At 40.1% G+C, this 25,987-nt stretch overlaps 1 protein-coding gene across 1 annotated transcript in view; it reads right to left on the reverse strand.

Moving 5' to 3' along the window:
• The window catches only part of adcy8 (adenylate cyclase 8 (brain)), a gene marked incomplete at both ends in the record, with an annotated part of 59,933 nt that overhangs the window by 20,330 nt on the left and 13,616 nt on the right, over nucleotides 1–25,987 (reverse strand). Inside the window, 6 exons of the mRNA XM_083684557.1 lie at nucleotides 6,661–6,931; nucleotides 13,705–13,863; nucleotides 16,807–16,934; nucleotides 17,837–17,948; nucleotides 18,443–18,573; nucleotides 20,775–20,924. Coding sequence (XP_083540683.1) covers nucleotides 6,661–6,931; nucleotides 13,705–13,863; nucleotides 16,807–16,934; nucleotides 17,837–17,948; nucleotides 18,443–18,573; nucleotides 20,775–20,924 — 951 coding nt within the window. The remainder of the gene's footprint in view (nucleotides 1–6,660; nucleotides 6,932–13,704; nucleotides 13,864–16,806; nucleotides 16,935–17,836; nucleotides 17,949–18,442; nucleotides 18,574–20,774; nucleotides 20,925–25,987) is intronic.

Here is a 25,987-nt window from a genome sequence, read left to right on the forward strand (position 1 = left end):
TGTCTCTGTCACCCACAGATCTGAACAAATGTTATGGGCGAGAGCAAGATGTTGCAAATCTATCCAGTCCTGTTACCCCTCAATAGTCATGAGGTTCATGTAACTACGAGAGGATATTACTATTTCGGGGCCAAAGACAAATGTGAAGAACAAACACAACCCAGTGGCTTAAACTAGTCACGACAGGCCCGGGTGCCAATATTTTCGATGGGCCCAAATCATCGGCATCTTTGATTTTACATAGCTAGCTTTCTAGACTTCAGTAAAAGTCTATGCCCTGACCTCAATGTTTTCATCGATCACATTATAGAAATGATAGGATCGATAGGCTTTGCATATTTCCCAGCAATTTTTGCACAGCCACCAATGGCATACAACTTTTGTTCAGAAAGACATGTTGTGTAAATGAAATAGATTCACTATTATCATCAATTCATATCATCATGATGACTCTTGTGCAGTGACCAGTGGCCTTGTGTATTCAATCAACGTAGACACAAGATACAGAGGCACACCAGTTATTCAATAATATTTATGTCGGCCAAAGAAAGGGGGCCTGCAAAACATTGCGAGGGGCCGTTTTTTCTGTTTTGGTTATGCTTGATGTTCCCACCTCACACACAATCGCCTTTGAGGAGGAAGCCTTGTTACAGTAGAATGCATCATGAAAGCCTTGGAAAGAGAGTGAATCAATAAAGAGGTAGAGAAGAGATAGAGCCACTCTGATAACATCGAGACACCGCAAAGGGGGAAGGAATCTTATTTTACTGCTTTAGGATATTCCTCTAGTGACTGTATGGATACCTAAGTTACATATCTGGGATTTTTCTTTTGAAGAAGCTGCGATGAATGGCACCAATATAATTACCCATAAAACAGGCCTGATGAGTCTATCTCCAAGTGCAACCTCTGACACTTTGATATACCAACCTGGAACCCAGTACTCAAACGATGTTTGATAACGTGTGAATGAAAGAATACCTAAATATAATGACCATATCGGAAACATAACAACCAAATTGTATTTGAATAGTTCAGCTACTGTAATCATAAAAGTTAGCCTAATAACAGATGTTGTGCAAAAGCTAAACTCTTGCCTTGGTATGATCTGATTTTGAATCACATTCAATTCCTGACTAGTACCTCAGATAATGTGTTTCAATTAAAATACATCTTATACAGTAGGCCGGTGTTTAAAATGTTCATACTGCCATCACAACAGTGGGTTACCTCAATGCTGTGTCAGACACCAGTTGTGAAGACGTGTAAAGTGCTGCAACAGCTTGGAAAAGTGGGGGACATGTTTTAGCGGTCATTTGACATGAATAAGCATGAGTCAGCTTCGATAATGTTTGATGATTACAGAATAGAGTTAGGAAAGTTCATGCAAGACAGGAGTAAGGATTTTGTGTTTCAGTGGATTGAGACTGGATAGAAAAGTAGCCTATATAGGACATGAGAAGAAGGCAGAAGAAGGCACCAGCACGCTTGTACACCTTTTTCTGGACCACATGATAGGCTGGGCTGAATGACTGTTCCTCTGGAGAGTTTTTGGACGATGAGGACTCCAGCACATGGCACAAGGATTTTTGACTCAAGAACCCCGCCCTTACAAAAATCGCCACTCACTGACTCACGGTTTGTCAAATTATAGATGTATAATGCTATTCATCAGTCATCAGACAAATAAACAATGACCAACTGAATCACTCATGTCCATATTTGACGCCCTTCTCAGATTTATTCTTGACATTGCACATGGTAAACTTCATAAAAGCTCTTGTTTTAATCATGTAAAATATGTTCAACATGAACTCGCAGTGCAAGAGTGCAAAAATTCATGACATGCACTGTGTTCTTTGGGTTGTGAGTGCGCTGTGTCCATATAGCCTTCTGCTGAAATGTGCAGAATCAACTGAGAAACATTATATCGCGTTAATTAATATGCACCTTTGGATTTTCTGCCCGCCCTGCTGATTCAATGGTAGGGGAAACACTGCCACATATACAATATTCCATATCTGACGTAATTTTATCAAGTGTCTATGAAGACATGATATGTTCTAAATGATAGTTTATAGAAGGAGATCATTTAGAATTTCTCTGACCAGACAATAATTTGTCCTTGTCCAAATTGAACAACACAACACAACACATGGGCTCCTCCTTGCGTAATTCATCCAGACCTATTGTTAATTCAGAGTGAAAGCACCCCAAACATGAATAACAATAATACAAATTGAATTAAAATATACAATTAATATAAGTTCACAAATTGGGCAAGTGAATATGCAGATATGAGCTACTATTTAACAACAAGCCTGGTTTTAAGCCCCTTTGGAAAGCTGGATTAACTTCGGTAGCTTTTAGTGGTTAGTACTAGTTAAGTGGCTACAGTTAGTAGCTAGCTAAGCAAATCAATTTAGATGTCAAGTTCATTGACAAAAGAAGTGTGGAGCTTAGTTAGCTACAAACTAGTTATAATTGCTCAATGATGGCCCATGGTGGTTGTTTTGCAGAGGTGAAATACCTCAAATAAAATGTGTGGAAAAGGTCAGTTGACTCACTGCTACTGTCGCTCAACCATGAACCTTTTAAACACTGACCTACTGTATGCTCTGGATATCTGCATGCACTGATTTGTTGTACACTCACAACAATACCAAATCATTGTCTAAAGTCAACTGAATCTCAACATTGTTTTTGTCTTGTATACAGAAACTGAATACATGACATGACAAGCATGCATTCACACTTGATAAGCAATAAGGCAAAAAGTAGTCATTTGAGCTACCCTTACCAGCAAAAACAAGTACAGGATCAAACGAACAAAAACACAGACACAGACCTGCACACACAGACACAGACACAGACACAGACACAGACACAGACACACACACACAGCATATTCAGCCAGCTCCGACTCTCCGACCCAACCATGCTGAAAAGTGAATCAGACAAACTAAAAGGAGGAGGGGGAGAACCCTAAGGATAAAAGCACATGAGAGGGAGAACTTCAGCCCAAAGCGGGAGGAATGACAACATAAAAGACATGCCAAGACGCCGTAGAGGAGCCTTTGATATGCAAAGACAGAGCCTTTTCAAATGACTGTCCTGACAGCCTCTCATTGTATGAGAAACAAAGGAGCGGCATTTATCAAAAATAACATTCCATTCAATTCAAATGCATCCATGGTTACATCATAAGCCCAAACTCTGACAACTCTGCCAAGAAATGTTTCAATACAATTCTTTCAGGAATACAATATGGCATATGGAATGTTTTGTAACATTAGTGAGGTTAGATAAAGTGTTATATGAGATATCAGGTGATATTTGGTGTTGTCCTGAAGATATTGTAGCGATTGTATCATAGCGATTGTAGCTGTTGCTGGTGATGTAAAGTTGTTCACAATGCTAGGGAGACATTCTTCCTCCTTCTGTTCGCTATTAAAGGCATAGGGATTCATGCCGGAAGCTTTAAAATCCTGTTTCAATAAACATTTTCATGGGTTTGGGATGTCATTATCAAAATAGTTAGCTGTCATTAATATCAATTGCACCATAATGTTGTAACGCTTGTAAATTAAAATAATAAACTAAATAGTACAACATAGGATGGCGGTTCTACCACAAACGGCTGCTGAGCCACTTACAGGACCATGACAGCAGTTACTAGGTTAGCAGTTACTAGGAGAATGATTCAGAACTGAGATATCAGGTGAGTAACCTCTCAGTAATTGATCAATCAACCTAGCCTGGCCGACCCAGATCTATTATTATAACAGGCAATACATGTTCTTTCCCATTTAAAATATCGAGGCACCGATATGCCCCCTTTCGCCCATGCTCTTTATGCTATCTCAGGAGCCTCTGGCTCAAGCAATTCGGCAATGCTGTGTTAAAAATGTGCCCAATAATGGTACACTCTACCAGCCGTTACATCTCATTGTATGCCGGCAATATTTTACTCTTTCTGGACAATGCATCTCAAGCTCTCCCAAATGTTCTTAATGTTTTAGTGCAATATCCAGCTATACAATCAACTGGACCATGTCCTCCTTAATTCCTATTAACCCTCGAATGGTAGATACCTACATTATTTCAGGAATACCAGCAGTATCTAACTTTAGATATTTGGGTCTGGATATATATTCCTCAATCGAGAAAAAGGTTTCCAAAAATGTCAATGATATATACAGTAAGTTGATTGAATCAGACCTCAGTAAATGGATGAATATTCCCATTGCCCTGTCAGGAAGGATCTCAATAATTAAAATGAACATACTCCCAAGGATCAATTTCATTTCTGTAGTTCCATGTTTTCTCTAGCCTCTCCTCCAGGATACTAGGAGAAAATGTGTAGTATTATAAATGCATCTAGCGGAAGAAACATCCCAGAACAACAGAACATTAGCTACTGTACTTTACAGAGGGGTAAAGAGGCCGGAGGCCCATCACTACCAAATCCCGAAATATTAGACTAACGCTTGGTTTAAATCTGATTCCTCTGCCCTACAATGGAGAGAAATATAGCATCACTGATTATTCTGAGAGGGGTTGTTTTCTCAAACTCTCTTTAAAGCAGTGTAGACCACAGTTTGGTCCTATAATTGCCCATGCAATTGATGTCTGGTGAAAAAAAATAGAAAAAAGATAATTGGAAAAACAAATGGCATGCCAAGACCCCAATTTTGATGATGTAACTGCTAAGGGGAGCAGCAGAATGTATTCTGAGGTGCACAGAAACATCTTGTCTGCTCGAGTACAAGCAAATGCCTCCAAATTCATTGGATGGCGCTTCATTATACAGTAAGCCCAAACATACTGGGCCCAAAATGACCCAAAACATACTGCTACATATAGCAACTAGGAAAATTTCAGGGCCAAAAAGTGCATTTAATTTCCTGATTGTAACATTTTAGGCAAAAAGACCTCAAAACAACTGAAGATGGCTGCAGTACAGGCCTGGCAGAGCATCACCAGAGAATATACCCAGCGTCTGGTGGGGTCAATGAGTCACAGACTTCAGGCACTTATTGCATGCAACAAATTCTCGACCAAATACTAAACATGGGTTAGGGTTAGTGCTTAATTTAGACATTATATGACTATGTATACAACGTTTTGTAATTGTTGAATGGTGGAATCAATGTGTACAAAAATACTTTTAAACAAAAGCTGACAATCTATACTTTAACATCATGGTAATTGTTTGATATAAAATCCTAACTTTTGGAGTATAGAGCCAAAAGAAGAACAATGATTCACTGTCCCATTACTTTCGCAGGGCACTGTACTTGGTCACCAAAACAAATTATTCTCCATGATTTGCCTTTAGGATCTATTTAGTCAAGCTTGGTAACATAGTTTTTTGCCCTACAAGAGAGCATGTTTAGATTCAGGAAGGCCTCTTTAACAAAATAATGTAACAAGTAATAACATGTCATCTGTATTTCAAAGACTTCATGGGGCAAATTAAGATAAAATAACTGAGATTTAATCAATGTTAACGTAATAAACTCAAGATTAGAACACAAAGAAATAATTTGATGGTGAAAACGATAAGACACTTAACGATACACTATACTCTAACTGCACTCAACATCCTGCGTACTGGAGCATACTGAATTGTGCAATGTATTTCAAAATGTGTGTAATAGAAATATGGTCTATAGCATATGTGCTAATGCCTTAATTTGAGTTGTGTCATACATTGACAGCCAATATACAGTATCTTCCAACATCACACTGTACATAAGGTAGACTAGACTGCCAAGCCAAACTTTTTGTATATCAAAGCTTTCCTGTCTGTAAAGGTATGAATCTAACCATAGTCTGCATGCTGTTTCCTTACCTCCTCCTTGGCAAACACATGATCATGAATGATCATGAACATCCATACAGTCAATTGGTAATCCTGTCGGGGTCGTGGTCCACTTATGATCTGCTTGCTCACCACAGGTATGGTGTAATTAAGCAATAATACATGAGAGGCCATGTGTTATGACATTTGTATCACAGCTGTGACCTGGTCGTAGCTACGAGGTCATGCCAAGTGGTTTAGAGTGGTCCATTCGGAATGGACGCGGCCATGTGTATGTTGTCGAATATATCATGGGCAGGATAGGCTCTAACTCTGGGAATTCTAAACCACCCGTTGTATAACAGACAATTCTCACAATCAGACAATCACCACCGCATCACACGGTTACTAGTGCAGCTCACAGTCCATTTACACTCCACTAGCACATTCACTCTCACTCATCTTACATAGCTACATCGTCAAATGTGTCATAGGCTATGGTATATTCTTCCTGCATACTCTCACACAGACAGGTAGGTACACATCACTTTCTTACAATAATATAGATACATGGTCAAGTGAGAGGTTGTGGTCTACTTACATACTGCTCAGTCTCACACCATAAACAAAAATACAACATAATGACAAGTTCAAGCAGTCAGAGCATGTGGTCCACTTACGTTCTGGTCACTCATTCTCACAAACAGACAGGCATGATGATGATACAATTGAGAAGTGCCCAAGATGTGAATCTCAGAGTCAAGCAGTCCACTCATTCTCAAAAACAAATAGGCAGACACATGAAGTTCCCACAATACAGGATACAGTCAAACATACGAACAGTCCAAACTTACGTTCTGCTTGCCCACGATGTTGTCGAAGGGGAGCTCAGGGCTCCAGGAGCTCTCGTTGAAGGTTGTGCTGCTGGCCCGGCGGTCGGCTGAACTGACCGCCTCCTTCATGATGTCCTCAGGCAGCGTCAGTAGGCTCTCCTCTGGCTGCTTGATCAGGTATGTCTCAATGTTGTGACGGCGTAGAAAGTCATTGCGGTCCTTGCCGTGTCCTTCCTCCACCTCATAGTCGCCATTCAAGCAGTCCAGGGCCGCCTTGGATATGTGGATTCGTCTGAGAAAGGTGGATTATTGGCCAACATTGAAAGTGAATTCATTAAGTGGGAAGCTGCACTCTGTTTTTCATATTAACAATGCAGTCTAGCAAATATGGCAGCACAAACTTGGGCAAACCTTTTGAACTATTCTGACAACTAGGTTAGTTTGTGAGTTTCATTACTAGACATGCTAGTTCGTATCCAGGTGTAGGGTTAATTGTTGAGTGTAATAGAACATGTAGTTTGAGGTTTGCTGTAAGAGTTTCAAATACAATGCAAGCTAAAGGGGACTTTCCAGTGTTTAACCCTACCCTTAGCAACAGCATGACAATGAAGCAGCCTTTGGGAATAATATTTTGAGAAATCAATGCAAAGCTATAAGAAACAAGACTGATAAACTGATCAAATAAGCACTACAGGTTCCGGTGACTTTTCAGTCTAGCTACGAATGCATCTGTAGGAGTGTAGCCTAATGCAGTAAGCCTATAGCCTAACAAATCTGAGAACAATATTTTGTGAGTGAAGTCTGTTATGCAGCACAATTTAATATCTAAAGAGTATTTCTTGTGAGTGCAGGTTTTTTCTTTAATAGATTAGCTCTTTTAACCCTGCACCCGAAGTTATCAATATCGAGTTGAGCACGCCATTCCCAAACTTTACAGTAATGATATGACACCTATATATAAGTGATTCATTTGTAGCGAACTATGAGACATGATACACTGGACAGGGGCAAAAAATAACAGTCAAAATATAGACACCTACTGTAGGCACCAAAAGACTTGCTGGATATAGGCAGTAAAACAGTGAAAATATAATTAACATTTGTGAATTGTGTATATTATAGCCTACAGAATAATAATAATAATAATAATAATAGCAGCATGTCAACATCTTAATTTCACTGATCCAAAGAAAGCTGTGCAAGAGGCAACCAACAAATGCAAGGAAAAGCTTGTGCTTGGACAATTAAATAAATCTACCGCACAATACAATGTTTTCGCCTGCTCACTGTAAAGTGCAAGTGGTCTCGATTTTCTGATCACTCTATGCATGCTTAATGTTGTACTATAAAAGCTTCAATCCATGCGCCTTCTGGTGGATGCAAACAGAAGTACACCTAGACACGCAAGGAGTAGTTTTAATACTCTTAAGTGTGTTCAGGCTCTGTGGAGCTTCCAAGAAAGCTTTGCAACACCTCAAACGGCTGTCCGCTGGAATTTCCACTCAATCTATTTGGCTCCATCTGTATGGAGCCAGCTAGCTGTGATCACATCTGTGAGAGCCAGCTAGCTGTGATCACGTCCGTATGAGAGCTAGCTAGCTGTGAAAACATCCATATGAGAGCCAGCTAGCTGTGAAAACATCCATATGAGAGCCAAGCTAGCTGTGATCACGTCTGTATGAGAGCCAAGCTAGCTGTGACCACATCTGTATGAGAGCCAGCTAGCTGTGGTCACGTCTGTATGAGAGCCAGCTAGCTGTGATCACGTCTGTATGAGAGCCAAGCTAGCTGTGACCACATCTGTATGAGAGCCAGCTAGCTGTGGTCACGTCTGTATGAGAGCCAGCTAGCTGTGGTCACGTCTGTATGAGAGCCAAGCTAGCTGTGGTCACGTCTGTATGAGAGCCAAGCTAGCTGTGACCACATCTGTATGAGAGCCAGCTAGCTGTGACCACATCTGTTGGACAGCCAGCTAGCTACGATAACGTCTGTAATAGAGCCAGCTAGCTGCGATAACGTCTGTAATAGAGCCAGCTAGCTGCGATAACGTCTGTAATAGAGCCAGCTAGCTGTGACCACATCTGTATGAGAGCCAGCTAGCTGTGATCACATTGCCCTTCTGTCCTCCTTGGACATCGTTGTACAATGTGTCAGTCTAGGTCTGTGTGGTGTGACAGAGTTGGCTCTGTAACCTTGTCAGTCATGTGGATACTCTATGCTGTGTTTCAATGTTGGATGGATTGATTTGGAACGGTGATCAAACTAACTGGGACTACATGTGCGTTTAGAGAAAAAGAATCAACAACTTCTTGACCAATCACAATTGAATTCAACGGTGGGACTGTATCATGTCAGAATAAGGGCTGGGTGTGGACAAAGATTTTTTTTATAACTAGAAGATACTTGAGTAGTTTGTAATCCAACGGTAGCCACCTCCACCCCGGAAACATAAATGTGTGAAAGTAGTTGGACAACGAAGTGCAAGTAAATAGGAAGATAATTTAAATTGTGTCACAAATGTTAAGTAAATATTTTCGCCAATTGGCAGGCTAACATGATCTGCTCTGTGCAACGAAAATATCATAACACCCTGGACATTGTACATGTCAAGCTCAGACCAATAAGGACAATGTTCAGATATTAGTAAAAAAAAAAAAACGATTGTTCACAGCCCTCCTATTGTTTCCCAGCATTGAAAATCCTGCCCATTCCTTACTTTTCCACAGACTGCGGATGGAAATGGATGGCGAGTGAACCCTCTGGCTGCTGCTATCTCTGTGGTGTAGAGCAGTGGAGAGTGAGATTAGAGAGACCCTATCAGTAGAGGCTGGTTGAAGTAGAAATTGGAGGACGGGCTCATTGTAATGCATGCAATGGAATGAGGGTTGATTGTAATGCATGGAATGGAATGAGGAATGGTATCAAACTACTGTATTAGGCATCCACCAATTTCTACCTCAACAGCCTCCTCTGGACCCTAATGATACTGAATCTCAATACTGAAGCACAGGAACCATTCTGTTGTCCACACTGAACTATGTAGACTAGCGAGTGGTACTGTATAGTTCAAGGAAGGACATGCAGTGCTGTGTTTTGCACATTAATTTTCCCCGACTAAAGACTAATCTCCATTACACAATATCAATTAAATTAGGAGCAGAGGATGGGGTCATAAACTATTGACATCATAAACTCTACTGCAGATGTTGGCTAAAGCTTCACAACTGATTTATACCTTCTGCATTGACATGTGCGTGGCTTTTCATAGCAGACGCGGATTTCAATCCACATAGGGGTTTGCATTTATACCTTCTGTGAACACGCGTCTGGAGAGGTCCGCTATTGCGCAATATCTTCCATGCAGATGCAGAAAGTATAAATCAGCCATTAGAATCAACAATAAAAGGAATAGTCCCACTATGTAGTCTTAAGAATAAAGAAAGAAATATGCAACATCACTAAAGAAAATCACATTGTCCCTTTGTTTGCAAACCAATCACGGTAAAAGTATTTTTTAAAGGGGTGATTTGGCACATGGATTTCATCCCTGCTAGAGAGAACATTCATTTCCTGATGAGATTTCTCAGTGGTTGGGATGATAGCACAGAGCAGGGTATTCTCATGGTGCCAACAGGGAGGCCCAGAGCACAAAGGTGATTTCAGCAATTACCCACAGGGGTTTTCTTTTTTGTCCCCCACAATGAAATAATGGATCTGTCTCCGTCCGTTCATATGTTTGTATGTTCGTATGTCACATGCAATATCTCAGACACCACTTAACAAAACATTGGTGAATGATGCGTCTTGCAAAATTACACTGATTGGCCCATGTGGTTGTATACATTTGAATTTTGTGCCCCCTAAAGTCATTTTATCCGCTCCACAAAGAGTTAACTGTCTCAAGATCAGCTCGTTGTTCATGGCTGGACTCTGGAAAGGTGTCCATTCCAGAGATGTATATTAGAACCACTCTGGTCCTGGCTATAAGCCACCATCTGAAGTTGCCGCTTGTCGGACAGTCTGGTATGAGTGTGAGCCAGCCGCTGACTGAATGAAAGCCAGGTGCCTGGGGTGAAGGTATTGTCAGGCCTTCAGCTACATACAGTGGGCCAGTGTTTAATATGAACACACCAACATTGCCGCGGTGGTATACCTCAATGCCGCTGCTGCAGCAGACACAAGGTGTGAAGTGCTGCTGAAAGCCACCCCATGGTGCTTGAAGGATGTTTGAAAAGAGAACGGTTTGCCTCATCAGTTTGCCTTATCAGTTAAGATTAAAATTAAGTTTATTATAGCAGCTCATGAATTGCAGAGATGAAGAGTGGAAATGGTTCAAATATCAGGTTATTTTAACGAGGACCAAGCAATGGGACCAACTCCTATCTACTCTCGTACCCTCATCACACATTCTCAGGGGGAAATGTTTTAGTCTGACATGAATAAGCACGAGTCAGCTTTAATAATGTAACATATTGATTACAGAAGTATCTTTTCATGAAGTATAATTTTCATGTGAGACAGTCGTAAGGATGTTGGGTTTCAGTGGGATTGAGACTGGATAGGAGAGCATGCTGGAGAGCGTGCTGGATTCTTTGATGTACTTTGGGAGTGTCCCAAAGTGAGTGGAAGCTGCAGTGAAGAAAGCCCCGTCCCCCCACTAAAACATTGCTCAATCAAACATCTTTCTATTATAACTGGCGACATGATTTCATATTTGGCGGCTATTAAATAAAAGTGTACCAGCCAGTGATAACTGATCTATCTTGCTGTAAAATGGAATTGCTAACAGTTGGCTACAGTACAATATTCTATGAAATAGCAGAATTTGTTAAATGAAGAACAGCATTCGAATTGCATCTCTAAAAGACTGTGTAGTGGCTAGATAAATTGTCATGCTTTTGCTTGTTAATCAACACGATCTGAGCTTGTTGTAAGTGGAGCTCAAGCAAGCACACAGAGACATTTAATTCCCCCTTCACCTTCCCACACACAATGGCCAGGTGCAGCAGAGGTTGGCAATGGCATTATGACACTGAAGGATTGTGCAGAAGAGGTCATAGGTTAACTTTTGTTGAGTTTGGTGCCCAGGCAGCCATTGAAAGTAAATAAAGGCCTAGAATATAGAAGCGGAGCTTTGGTGATTCTGATTGTTCTATTTTAATACTATTGCTCTGTTTGACATACTGTATTTTGCTTTAACAATGTAGTTAACTTTTGATAACAGAACACAGCCTCTTTGTCTTTGAGTGTGAAGTCATATGCAGGTGTCCAGCATGAATTAGAAAATAGTTTTACTCCTTAATGTTATCCCGTGGGACCCGGAGAGTTTGTGGTCCGCAGGGAAAGATACGACGGCGAGAGAAGAAGTAGCTCTTTGTTTGGTCAAGGTCTCACATCTGCACATAACTTCACACTCATGAACATTTGAGCTTGTTGTAGTGGGCCAGCGGTTAATTGGTTCAGCCCGACATCGCAGTCCCCCTCCCAACATTTTAGGCAGCACCCCCTTGCAAAATATACTTCCTATGTCTCTGCATAAATTAACACAGGCATTTTCTTATCTTCGTGATATAAAATGGAATTGATAACAGTTCTCTAAAATATGCAAAGTCAATGTAAGACAGAGAGACCTGTTATGTTCTCTATGACAACTTCATCTTAACATGGCAACATACGTAGGCTAACATTAGACCGCATTGTGTCTCTCTAGTGGCTAGATAAATTGTCACGCTTTTGTTTGTTAATGGGAAACGATTTGAGCTTATGAGCTCAAGCGTGCAGTCTACAGGAGCTGAATGTGTAGCCTACAGATCATGAATGTCACACATATCAACAACTGTCCAAGACTACAGCAATTATATGACACCGATATGAAAGTACTTCATTGGTAGCAAATTATGATACATGATATGATGCACAGGGGGGGAAAAGAACAGTCAAATACAGACAGTAGGCAACTACAAATCCTTGTATACGGGCAGTCAAACAGTGAAATATAATTAGTCATGCACATGGCATGTAAAAATGTTTATTGATTCATGAACGCTCTCATTTCAATCATGTGAAATATGGTCAACGTGAACATGCGGTGCCAGAGCGGAAAATTATTAACACAAATTGCACTATTTGCTTTGTGCAGCCTCGCTGTGTCCATATAGCCTGCTGCTGAAATGCGCTGAATCAACTGAGAAACATTATATCGCTATGAGTTAATAATATGCAATTTCGCAGACACATATTCCATGTCTAACATCATTTTATGAAGTGTCCATAAAGATATGATTTGTTCTAAATTAAGGTTTATCCAAGGACATCATTTAGAATTTCTCCGACCAGACAATAGTTTGTCCTTTTCCAAATTAAAACAACAACTCATAAGCTACTCTTCACATAATTTATCAGACGGCAATGTTTGTAAACACACTATTGTGTAAGCATATCCATTAGAATTGCTGGTGGTGGTTGTGCTGAGGTGAATGACCTAAAATAAAACTCTAATGCCGTCATGGTACGCCTGCGACATCTTCACACCGACGGCCAACTTTTAAACTCTGGCCTACTGTAGTGTGGGTAAATAAACCTACCTACCTAAAGAATTAACCAGCTAACTATAACCTACATACAGTGCCTCGCGTAAGTAATGGGACAGTGAATAATTGTTTCTTCTTTTGGCTCTATACTCCAAAAGTTTATATTTGAAATCAAATAATTACTATGAGGTTAAAGTGGAGATTCTCTGCTTTTATTTGATGGTGTTTGTGTACATATTGGTTTCACCGTTTAGAAATGGCAACACTTTATACATAGTCTATTTCAGGGCATCAAAAGTAATGGGACAATTGGCTTGACAGGTGTTTCTGGTCAGTCAAGTGTGTTCCGTCACATTATGTGTACAGCCATAAGAATGCTGTCAATGTCTAGTATTGATTCTGGTGCAGTGCAGCTGTGTTGTCTCGGGGGGGGGGGGGGGGGGGGGGTATATATGTGATATTCCAATCACTGTTTGGAATACCATTGATTGATGATTGACTGGCAAATAAAACATGGTATGGTTTGTTGACTCACCCAGGGATCCCCCCTGACTCCAGCTTGTTGGCGATGTCCACATCCCAGGACCAGACATCAAACTGCCACTTCCTCAGTCCTAGCACCCCACAAAGGACCGAGCCTGAGTGGATCCCGATGCGCATGTCAATGTCGTGCTTCGTGCAGGACCTTACATATCTACGGCAAAATTAAACAGGATTATGTCTATTAAAAGATTGATTCAGTCCAGTCCATATTACTATCACTGCTCAAGTAGACTGATATGACTCTTGCCACTTACCGCACAATTTGATTTATCTATCATGGCTGAATCTACCATATTAATCTAAATTATACTACATATTACATATATTACTATGGTAAAAAAGGAATTAATAATATTGATTTTCCACAGCATTTTCACACATTTCACCTATTTGTTTCCTATTTCATACTCTTTGATGATGTTATGCAAAATATAACAATATGGATTCTCTATGGCATTTTCATACCAATTCCTTTCTGTGTTGCAAGTCTCATTTTATGCCTTATAATACGAATGCAAGATGACAGGCATTCAAGGAGTTTCAGCCAGGTGCTTAAATCCAGAGGGTTTCTCATGGCACCTGTCATAGATATTCATGTAATCGTTCAAGAGGAGGTTGACTGAGAGCTGTAGCAGCTGACAAGATCTAGAATAGTATGTGCAAAAATACTTTAGCTGACAGTGTGGGCACTTTTCCACTTCAGTGTCACCCGCAATGGCATTGAAGCAGCGTGAAGTAGCAATCGACCAAAAGGCTCTTAGCCTCTTTTCAGCCCTCCATTCCCCTAGGATCATTCATTCTAATAGTGTCTCTCTCTCCCCCCCCACACACACACTGACAAACACACCTCTCTCTCTCTCTCTCTCTCTCTCTCTCTCTCTCTCTCTCTCTCTCTCTCTCTCTCTCTCTCTCTCTCTCTCTCTCTCTCTCTCTCTCTCTCTCCCACTCTTTATATATGACTACAATGTTTGGCGGAACTAAGTGCAACCTCAACAAGGAGGACAAACAGAGTGCCTATTTAACAGAACAAGCTGTAGGCCTAAAAATGTGGTATCTGTTAACCATTAAAGAGACAGTCAACACAATATCATGAACACTATTGCGTTACTATGTGATTCTCCACTCACCGGCCACTTTATTAGGTACACCTTGCTAGTACCGAACTGCCTTAATTCTTTGTGGCATAGATTCAACAAGGTGCTGGAAACATTCCTCAGAGATTTTGGTCCATATTGACACGATAGCATCACGCAGTTGCTGCAGATTTGTCGGCTGTACATCCATGATGCGAATCTTCCGTTCCACCACATCCCAAAGGTGCTCTATTGGATTGAGATCTGGTGACTGTGGAGGCCATTGGAGTACAGTGAACTTGTTGTCATGTTCAAGAAACCAGTTTGAGATGATTTGAACTTTGTGACATGGCGCGTTATCCTGCTGGAATTAGCCATCAGAAGATGGGTACACTGTGGTCATAAAGGGATGGACATGGTCAGCAACAATACTCAGGTAGGCTGTGGCGTTTAAACAATGCTCAACTGGTACTAAGGGGCCCAAAGTGTGCCAAGAAAATATCCCCCACACCATTGCACCACCACCACCAGCCTGAACCGTTGATACAAGGCAGGATGGATCCATGCTTTCATGTTGTTTACGCCAAATTCTGACCCTACCATCTGAATGTCGCAGCAGAAGTCAAGACTCATCAGACCAGGCAACGTTTTTCCAATCTTCTATTGTCCAATTTTGGTGAGCCTGTGCGAATTGTAGCCTCAGTTTCCTGTTCTTAGCTGACAGGAGTTGCATCCGGTGTGGTCTTCTGCTGCTGTAGCCCATCTGCTTCAAGGTTCGACGTGTTGTACGTTCAGAGATGGTCTTCTGCACAGCTTGGTTGTAACGAGTGGTTATTTGAGTTACTGTTGCCTTTCTATTATCTCAAACCAGTCTGGCCATTCTCCTCTGACCTCTGGCATCAACAAGGCATTTTCGCCAGAGAACTGCCGCTTACTGGATATTTTCTCTTTTCCATTCTCTGTAAACCCTAGAGATGGTTGTCCATGAAAATCCCAGTAGATCAGCAGTTTCTGAAAAACTCAGAGCAGCCCGTCTGGCACCAACAACCATGCCACGTTCAAAGTCACTTAAATCACCTTTCTTCCCCATTCTGATGCTCGGTTTGAACTTCAGCAGGTCGTCTTGAACATGTCTACATGCCTAAATGCATTGAGTTGCTGCCATGTGATTGGCTGATTAGATATGTGTGTTAACGAGCAGTTGAACAGGTGAGTGTATTTGTCAGGATTATCTTTTGTTATATCCTATATGACTGTCAAGCGTTTGAATTGATATAGTGACACATTACATCAGGAGCCAAGGTGCAACATGGAACTTTCAACCTCTGTGGTAGATCTTGAGCTAGGTGTGTCCCCTACAGAAATATTATCAAGAAATTACCTGGTTGGGCAGAGAGGGGAACATCACCTCACATCCATGAGCAAAAGTTATTTTGCAAAAGTTGGTTGGCCTTAAACTCAGGACTATGGACAAGACTGTGGTCTTATTAGATAAGAAATCTTTCCAAATGATATAATGAACCAACAGTCAACACTCAAGCCAACATTTTATATAAGGAATAAGCGATCAAGCCAATCAAGATAAAAGTATTGAAGGGGTGATTTGGAGAACCCAAAAACTAGACTTGAGGGAGTTAAAGGCATCTTTAAACCCTAAATTGGGATTAACTTGTCCCATTAACATCCATGTTTTGCATGTTCCAGTTACAAGCTAATATTTCAAGTTAATCCCCAACCCATTCATTGTACTGTAAATACGAATCAGAAGTCAACAACAACAAGTAGCAGGAGTCTTTAAGCTTAATGAGTATTTTCTTCAATACAAGCCTTCAAGCCTTCTGACAGGGCTGGATGACCTTCTCAGCCCTGCTGGCACAAGTACTGTAAGGCTTAAGGGATTTCTTGATAACTCCCTCCATTTGGGACACACTGCTGTGCAATCAAACAAACTATGTGTGCTAGTGTATCACTAAAAAAGGTGTAATACGCAATTCAATTGAATTCCAGTAAAAGCATTTTACCTAATGGTCTTGATCATGCTAAGGCCCATCTCCACACAGCAGTGAGCGTGGTCCTGTCTCGGTTCAGGGAGGCCAGACACACAGTAGTAGCAGTCCCCCAAGATCTTGATCCTCAGACAATGGTGTTCCTACAAGAGAGAAACAATATAGACAAATGGGATCAGACTGGAATCACTTATAAATTATTAGGAAATTAATCATCATCAAATTGTATGCAATTCAAAATAATATTAGTAATTTGACTAAAGGAATAGACCCTGACATACAAGAATCCCTACCAGACCTCGGTCAAATACATTTGTCAAATACTGTATTTGGTGCCTAATTGCACCAGGTGAACTATATCCAAGTGCTGCTCAAGTATTTGCAAGGTTTTACATGCATATTTGACCCAGGACCCTTACATGCACCCACCCCCCCCAACACACACATACACATTCTCATGCACATTATCCATTAAGTCGTACCATTTCAAAGCCTGCTGTTCAATGCAATCATTTCACTTAATTACTGATATTACCTTTTGAGATCATTATGTATTCCATTTTCATGAGGTTTTACACACTAAATTCTATCATTAATGGTAGCCCTGAAGCTTGACAATTAGACCTTGGTGAGTGAAAATGAAAATTAATGTGAAAATGTCTATAATTGCATCGACCTGGACCTGTGACGTAGTCATTCATGCTGTTAATACAAAGTGGGGCACATGAGCAACCCAGCATTTGAATTCTAATGTGGTTCAAATAGAAAATGCTAGACTTAATGTGTCCTTGGAAATGGCTTTCAAATGTCAGTCACTGACGTCATAAAGTTTGATATATGCATAGTCATTGCACTCCAAACCCATCTACAAAGCCCACAGTGGAAATGTTTCACAGCAGTTTTCCGGTGCTATCTAACATTAGCTGTCCTTTAAATTCTAGATTTGAAATTGTGCATCCCAGATACTTGCTTATCATTTATCACAATGGTACAGTATTTTGAGAGGTGAATGTCATTTTTATGAAAGTAACAAGGTAAAACTCACATGGGCGAGACGGTCAAAGCGTGCAAACAGCTCATTCAACATTCGCACAAGTTCCTGTGCCGTCAGTGTTGTGGAGAGATTTGTGAAGCCTTTAACGTCTGCGAAAAGAATGCTGAATAAAATACGGAGATGTCACATTAATGTCCCATCATGCTTCAACAGCTACAAGTCAATTCTGAACATTAAGTAATTAGGACAAAAACAACAAGAGAAGGATTCAAATTCCCAGACAAATTCCCATGTCATGTCTATGGTATTTTTTCTTTGCTTAAAATACATTGATGAGTATAGTGATTGATGTTTCTGTGATGCACAGATAAAATATTGTACATGTTAAGGTTAATGTATCTATGGTTTGTTTATTCAGATATATGTGGTTAAAATGCATGTATTTCTATGTACATTTAAAGCCTATAACCAGGGTTTGGATTATTTCCAGGTCAGGTCAGCAACAGAAACCAAAATCATAAGTGCCTAATTTGAACAGGGGTTCCCTTATGACTGTGTTAAGTACCTGACATTTTAAAAGTGAGGTTAAGAGTTATTTAAGTGGACAGTTGCACAATTGTGGACATTCCCTGTTGAAAGGCATCGTTTTTGTCTTACCTGACATTCTCATATCGGTGGATATAGATTCTATGAAACTGATGCTGGAGTGGCTCATCCTCCACATTTGTCATGTCATTGATCATCTCCAATACCACAAACCGGGGTAAAACAGACAGAACCAGTCTTTCCTGTGAACAAGGGGTGCATCTTGGTCAAATCTACTGTGCACTCTATGTATGTAAAATAATATAATATGCTTTCTAGGAATCTTTCAACACAAAACTGCAAGACAACAATAAATGAACCATAAAAAACATATTTTTGCTTAAAAACATGTTTAGAAAACAGCCCAGGGACGGTGCTCCTTTCAGTGTCACAAAAAGTACTTTTCTCCCATGGACATGTATATAATACAGTAATGGAGAGAGAGAGGGAGGGAGAGAGAGAGAGAGAGAGAGAGAGAGAGAGAGAGAGAGACCTTCCTCTGTTATTCCTTCATCTATTAAACGGATGGTTTACTGTTTTGACATATATTTTAATATATCTTGTATTGTTTACAATCGACCCAGATGGTTTTTAAGTGCTTACCTGCGTTATTTAGTTATGTCTAGCACTCGGGATCGCTCAACTTGGAGATAGAACAAGAGTAAACAGGGCAAAGTAGCTTCTTGCTCCATGAAGCACTAAAAAGTATTTTTAGAAATTCCAAAGCTACTTGTATGTCCTTTGAGGGCTGTACTGTAACTGGGCATATGTGGGCATATGGGCTGATATGATATCACTGCTAGACCGCAGAACACTACTGTGAGTGCATGTCCAAATCACAGTCTAGACAGGCAGACATTTTAACAGTGGACCATTGCTAATGTTTGGTCCACTATGTTGCAACCCATTTCTCCAGGGTTTGGGGGTCGCCGGTCAGAAATAAGCTCCTTGTGCTCCAGTGGACATCGTCTCTTATTTCGCCACTGAAAGCTAGAGGACTCAGTGCTTTGTACATTTGCTTTCTAAATGATAAGTGAAACATTAACTTTGCTTTGCTGGGGGGCCAATACACAAATTATATATTTTACATTAATATGTGCATATGGATGTACAGTATGATGATACTACAAGGGTCATTTGAGGATATCATGTCCACTTTAATCTATTGTCGCCTCTACAATAGTGTTGGAATTATTCATGGTGTTGGGATTATTGATTCCACATTTGTGTTTGGGAAGGCACATAAGCATTATGATATTAATTCATTACGATATTAATTCACCTGCAGGCTTTTCAGTTCCATTTATTTGCTGATGACTGACTTACGGTAAGTTAAGGTCCTGAACTTGCAATATAGTGAACTGTACAATATAGTACAGTTATATAATCAATAAGTAAGACTATAGGATAAGGAATGATTTGACAATTTTGCCACTACTTACCATTCTACCATCTATAGCACTGCCCTTGATATGTCAGTTACAGTACCAGTACGTGTTAAGACCAATTGTTGTGCTTTTACTGCCACAGACTGTGAAACCTGATGCAGATAGCAAATCAGTCCTATGCTGTGTAAAAGTGGCATTGTGTTCTTCGGTGCACATTCAAACAGAATACTGAGGAGTTCATTTGTTCACATTAGCTTTGGTTGCTTCCGGGGATGGCCTTGCCTTGCTCCATTAAAAGATCTCATGGTTTATCTTGGGTAGCGCAGTTCCAGGAAATACTATGCCTTAAAAGCTTTCTGAGGCTATCTCTGACCACGCAATGACGGTTCCACTCCACAGAGTAAACAATGATCGGAATCTGTATATGTGTGTGTGTGTGTGTGTGTGTGTGTGTGTGTGTGTGTGTGTGTGTGTGTGTGTGTGTGTCTGTTAGCCATGCTTTTACAGAGTTTTTGTGACAGACATGGATCGATAGAGCATATTTGTTTACCCCCCATATGCACTGTATTCGTTTTTCGTCATTACCTACAGAGCAGGGACCTATTTGTTCTACACGAATACTACTGAACTATGGTCCTGTAATCTGACTCTCAAAGTTGACTCTAGTTGTATACGGCCTTTTCCTAAAGTCTGCCTCTCTGGATGTTTCTCTGATCTTTAGTCTGGTTCTCTAAAGTAGTTTTCAGTGTCATTCTCTTGCCTTTATCTGGTTACTTATCTCTGTCCAATCATTGTTCTTCTCTCTGGGTCTCTCATCTACCATTACTGTAGTTCTCTATCCAACAGTATGACAGGTCTCCAGTCTTGTTAATTCTCTCTCAACTGTCTCAATTGTCAATTGTTCTTGTTTTTCTCTGCCCCCCTATCTCACAGCATGACAGGTCTGTATTCCTATTAGTTCTTTGAAAGGTTCTCTATCCCACAGCGTGGCTGGTTATACACTGCACTAGTCTCACCTGTCTCTGGTTCTCTGTCTCCAGTCTTAGCCTGGCCTCGATACACCTCCTGGTCTCAAGGAAGGCCTGACGCTGGGCCCGGTCTGAAAGGTAGCTGATGAAAATCCCGGCCGTGTTCATACACATGAACAGCACTGCCTGCGCCACCACCTGAGAACATGACAGATATAAAGACAGAGGAAGGGATTGAGAAGCAAATCGAAGATAAGTGGCATGGCATAAAGGTTCTGATATGGTTGGGTGAGTCCAGAAAGATAACAACGGAAGGTCAGAGGAAGGGTTTAGAATAACACCAAAGAAAGTGGCATGATATTGAAGGTTCTTGCCTTGGCATCTGACTTGGATTCAAGGGTTTTATGATGATGTATGGGTGAATACAAGTGCCTGATAGAAATCTAGGTTTCTCACCCGAAGAGAGATGGAGGTCAAGAATTGGTCAAATCAACTCCTGCATGGGTGGGCGGATCGAGGGGATGATTGTGTGGGTGGGGAGGTGTGAGTATGTTTTAGGTATTTCTCTTTGGTTTGTGTCTGTCATGTCATTGTTTGTTGCATTGCTTGTCTCAATTATTATTATTAAAATTATTATTATTATTATTATAAAATGAAAATGTGGTCAAAAAGAGCAGTCTAAAGCAGTATACAAAACATTACCATCTTCATGTCATACCAACCTGTATGTTAATTGGTTGATAGTTCTTGTTACACCTAACTTGATCACTCACCATCACTGCTGAAAACCAGTTCCAAATGTCTCCTAACAGTCTAAATCTTACAGTTGTGCAGTGTATTTCACCACTTTAGAGGATGTATGCCACATGTTGAGTTTAGCATTATCACTGTGAACTGAAATGAGGTGGCGCCAATGGTCCAAAAGTGGTGGAACGAAATTTGTATGCAATTTCCTTAGGTTCCAGAGTTTTTACTGATTATGTGAAATGGGTAAATAGACAGCCCCTCCAAATGAGACCCTTCTCATTTGGAGGGGCTGTGCATCAATAGGATCAGTTTGGCCAAATATACATTTAACTTGGGCAATCAGTTTCATCAAACATATTCTAATCTAATTTGCTCTTCAACAATGTCAGACACTAGGTCATGGGCAAAACTGTCAAATAAATTCTGACATGTTGGCATCTTTCTTGTGATTTTCAAATAGAATGTTAAAGGTGAAGCATGTGCACTGAACATTTCAAAAGGTACATATGCGTTTTCTATTAGCGACCATTTTGTAAACAAACAAAACATAAAATAGGTACGTAATGGCCAGTGCTCGACCAAGACACCAGATTTTAGGACGTGCTTGGTTTGGACAAATACAATTCATGTTTAGCTAGTTCTAGTGCTGTCCATCAAATCAAAAGCAGCAGACTAACTGCACTGTACATACAGTATGTTAAGCACAACACAGAAATGTCATCTAACCTTGAGGGTTGGAAATCCATCAAGAGCATGGTTTCATGTGATTTGGTCTCATGCTTTAATATCATACCACAGGTCTACAGTTCTACTGTCCCATGTACTCAACACATTGTATTCTCACTGGAATCTGTACAAGTCTAGGCAATTCAATCGAGAGATTAGCTGCATCAGTTTCTAAATTAAGTGTCATGTTCCTCCATCCAGGACATGCTGCTGTGCTATGCAATGGACCTCCGAAAGCTCAATGTGGAGAGACAACATCTGCAACTGATTGACACTGTAATCCTACAACATATGACTCAGACAGCATGGATTGTTCAGTAGTTGTTCTGCAGTTCAAGCAGACAGGATCGGCATATAGTCCACTGTGTGTGCAGAGGCAAGGTTAAAAATTAATCAGAAAGGTTGCTTTGACGTCATCGACACCAGTCTGAGAGAGAATGATTAGGGTGGGTAAATGTGTTATGCAACAATGACACAGCAACACAACAATATAGGGAATTCAATGGAATTACATAGGAAGATTAAATCATCAAAGTTGTACTGTACTTCTTATATAACTAGTTACCTCCATGGTACACATCCTTTAACTACTTTTTTTCAAAATGACTTTCTGCAATTGTTATTAAGTAGGCACAAACAAAACTTCAAATACCAACCTCAAACTAGTATAGCATATCACAATGTACAGTTAATTCATATTCAATATGAATGAATCACAGCTTGATTATTATTGTGTGCCTTGCACTGCACTTTGTTTTCATTAAAACTGCAAATGCCAGATTTTACATATGCATTTATTGCAGTGATATTGCAGCTGTGAGACATCATAGTTTTCCCCTTTTCTGTTGATTTAGCTTGTTGAGTGTATACAAAAAGAAAAGACTGCGAATTTCACAGAACAAATTGATGTGGATTATGCCAGAAATGTTTAATGTTTTTCAACACCTGCCCTGGGACTACAGCTGTAAATTAGCTGGCAGGCTATAACTGGCACATTTACAGAAATGTTGATTAATGTGCATTGTCCTTGTTAAACTAAATTGAACAAAGGAAAGGAAAGGAAATAATTTAATGGTGAAATGGTAAAACAAAACAAAAATGGAGGTAGGCAAAGCTGATGAAACCTCCTGCAATCATGAACACATTGTTGCAATTACTGGTTTTATAAATTGTGAGTAAATGGATTCTCTGGAGACTGGAGATGAATGGGCATTGGACAAGCCTGGACAAGTCCCAACACTTGCTACCACAGCATGTCTACCCTCTCATGGAGGAAGGGCCAAACAACATGACAAGGAAATTATTCTAAAGAATACACATGGGTGTATGTGTTTGTGTATTTGGTCATGTGGGTCTGTGTGATTATATGTGTGTGAAAGAAAGAGTGCATGCGTGCATCACATTTGTGTGAACTTGGAGTGTGTGTGTGTGCGTGTGTGTGTGTGTGTGTGCGTGCGTGCGTGCGCGTGTGTGTGTATGTGCGTGTGCGTGTGTGTGTGTGTGTGTGTGTGTGTGCGTGCGTGTGTGTTTAAATCATACAGGTACTGTATGGGTGCTACTGGTGATTTGTCTAGCTCTGGCACAAGCATTTAAAGTGGGCCGCCATCTTGCCTGTTCCCACTTCATTTATATTTGATAGAAGCTGATATCAATCAGGGAGTTCAAAGGCACAGTGATGAGAGAGTACAGGACACAACAGTCCTTATTCAATTACCATGCACAAATGTGTGTGTCTGACTGCAAAATGCATGTGGTCTCCCAGGCAAAGATAATCCCTCATGCTGTAGACAGAAATAAGCTATTATCTGTTTGCATGGCCAGTCACATTGGCCAGTTACACAACAGAAGAATCCTCTAACACAATATGGGCAAACATCTCTCACATACAGGGTCACGGCCTTAGCAGATAGAGAAATATAGTAAATAAGAATGATTTTGTATGTACGGTTTATTAACTGTTTATAAGCCTTTATTAACATTTTAGCTAATCCTTTTTTAACCTTAAGGCCCTTAACCGTATAGGCCTATGAATTATTCATTACGAGGACCAATCATCAGTACCTACTGTGGTAATGCTTTATAATAACGTTCAGTAATACAGCATTTATTAACTGTTTGTGAATACTTTACTCACCTTTTATTAATCATTATCCACCCATCCTTTAGTAAATGTCAGTTAGTAATCTATAAATTGTGATTTATACATGTATAAACACCATTTTAAATGACTGATTAATGATTTATAAAAGTGTTCATGAGCTCATTTATCAGGCATTTGTTAATGATTGTTTTACCATCTCAACTCGGTTACATACAGTAGATTGATTTATAAAGATATAGATAAATGGTGAGCCAACCATTAACAAATGCCTTATAAATGATTTCATGAGTCAATAATAACTCCTTTTAAAATAATTGATAAATCATTGTTTCATAAATCACAAATACTGTTTAGGAATTCATAAATTACTATTTATAGATTGCTTACTGATATTTACTAATGATTATTAAATGGTGAGTAAATTGTTTACAAACAGTTTCTAAATGCTGTAGTACTGAACGTTATTATAAAGTGTTACCCCATACGGGACATCTGCATTCAATTCAATTCATACGATTCATAGAACAATGTTTATAAGTTCACAAACTTTTGAAATCAAACCTACACAGTTTTTCCCATTGTCTCCGTTTCTGGGATGATGGGGAAAGCAAAACAATGAAGAAAATTCAATTTAATTACAGTGGGAGCAAATTTAGCAACCAAATATTACAATGTTCATGTCAGTATTGCAGTGCTGCATACTTCATTCCTCTCTACCAGTTTATTGGTTTATACAGTCTATTCCCATAGTAATATGTGAATACATAATATATACAACATTGCAGTAACATGCTAGCTGGGTATGCATTATTCATACCCAAGGACTCCACATACCCTCTCTACAGTCATAAAAAGCATTATGGAAATTACTGTACATGTCCTGGTGATGAACGACAGATAATATTATATAATAGAAAATCCAAATGTCTATGCACAACCCATTCTGGACAGAATATGTATCTCCCCCTGAGAGTAGTTCTTCCCAAGCTTTCCCACTTTAGCCAAAAATGCAGTCTACAGACAGATCAAGGCTTATATCAATCTCATCAACAGCACTAAAACTGACGCCACATCTTTCAGTATGTTATTGTATCTCTCTCAGAGGACATCATCATATATTCAATTTGTTACTGAGTCCCTCATGATCTCTGTCCCCAAGAGAGAGCTAAATTAAAACATCCAAGTCATAGCAATTACTGCAGCGGCCATGTTGTTTTGGAAAGAGCAGCCTGGGCTTCTCTGTAAAGGCCAACAGCACTGAGACCTTCGCTAGGCTCATTACTTGAGAATGCCAGTGATCTGGATGTTTTTAACGAGGCCTTGTTAAGCACACAGACTGGCAAGACAGTACACTGGCATAGGCGCACATCTGTGAGGACAAATAAGGATGTTTACATCACCTCACAAGTCTTATTGTAGCATTAGCCACTAACAACATTCATAAGATTATGTACATTCTGAGTCATTATGTGCTGGTGTGAAATTAGCGTCTAGACAGGCTTTTTCCAGCTCTCAGATTAGTGTCCCCAGGTACAGTTTATCAGTGAGTTCACTGTGTTTTTGTAGGAGGTTCTTGGCTGGATATATCATGCTTATTAGTCGTTACCATTGGCATAACAAAACAATGCAGAGCTTAGGGTAACTGTCAGTTCTGAAAGGAGATCCAGACTCTCAAGACATCAATATT

The sequence above is a fragment of the Argentina silus genome (genome assembly GCF_951799395.1).
Source record: "Argentina silus genome assembly, chromosome: 1".
Lineage (NCBI taxonomy): Eukaryota > Metazoa > Chordata > Actinopteri > Argentiniformes > Argentinidae > Argentina > Argentina silus.